The following is an 819-nucleotide window of genomic DNA, read 5'->3' as shown; positions in this document are numbered from 1 at the left end:
CCCCCCCGCCACCCCCAAACAATCATATTATTTTCAGACTCTGCTGTCCCCTGTCTACAATTACATTTTCATCCACCAGTGAGGGCATGGGAAAGGGGAGGAGGGGGGGCGTTGGACGGTCGCTTTGTCACGCCCTTCGGGGTTGTCCGCTGCTGTCGGCCACCCTCAGTCACCCCTTTTGCCTGCTGCTCTTCTTGGCCACCCTACTGTCTTTGCAAATCGTGTTGACCATCGCGCGCACCCCCCTCCACCTCACACTCCCCGCTCACGCGGCTCCCCTCTCCCCCAGGCTAGGCTGGCGCACTGACGGCGCCGCTGTGGCGGTGCTGCTGTGCAACGCGACCAACGCGTCGCTGCTCACCTGCTACTCTGCGTGGCGCGACTGGCGCATGGCGGCCGCGGATGACCCCCGTTCCACCTGGCCAGGCTGCCAGCTGCGCGCAGCCCTGTCGGGCTGGGGCCAATACCTGTCTCTCGGGCTCCCAGCCGCAGCCATGATCTGGTGAGCAGGCTACCCATCGCCATGGACACGGCTGTGTTGGCGGATTGACTGGGTTCCTGCTTGCGCATCACCAACCGCATCGACGCAGACAAACCGGGTGTGTCGCAATGCCGGCGTCCAGCCGCCTTCCGCCTCCAGCATGCCCATCACGATCGGGCGGCCTCCCACGCCCCCTCGGCGCCCAGCAAGTACGCAATCCATGCAACCCACCCCACGCCCCCCCCCCCCCGTCCCCTCCAGCCTGGAGTGGTGGGTGTGGGAGATCATGGTCATCAGCGCGGGCGTGCTGCCCAGGGCCCCGGACGTGGCTGTGGCGG

General features: G+C 66.4%; 1 protein-coding gene across 1 annotated transcript in view; it reads left to right on the top strand.

Moving 5' to 3' along the window:
• Positions 1-494: 494 nt before the first annotated feature.
• The window catches only part of MNEG_0544 (putative transporter), a gene marked incomplete at both ends in the record, with an annotated part of 2,314 nt that continues 1,989 nt past the window's right edge, over positions 495-819 (top strand). Inside the window, one exon of the mRNA XM_014050973.1 lies at positions 495-502. Coding sequence (XP_013906427.1) covers positions 495-502 — 8 coding nt within the window. The remainder of the gene's footprint in view (positions 503-819) is intronic.

Source organism: Monoraphidium neglectum, assembly GCF_000611645.1.
Source record: "Monoraphidium neglectum strain SAG 48.87 unplaced genomic scaffold scaffold00045, whole genome shotgun sequence".
NCBI lineage: Eukaryota > Viridiplantae > Chlorophyta > Chlorophyceae > Sphaeropleales > Selenastraceae > Monoraphidium > Monoraphidium neglectum.
The sequence above is the reverse complement of the archived record's forward strand: the minus strand, read 5'-3'. Positions and strand labels throughout refer to the sequence as shown.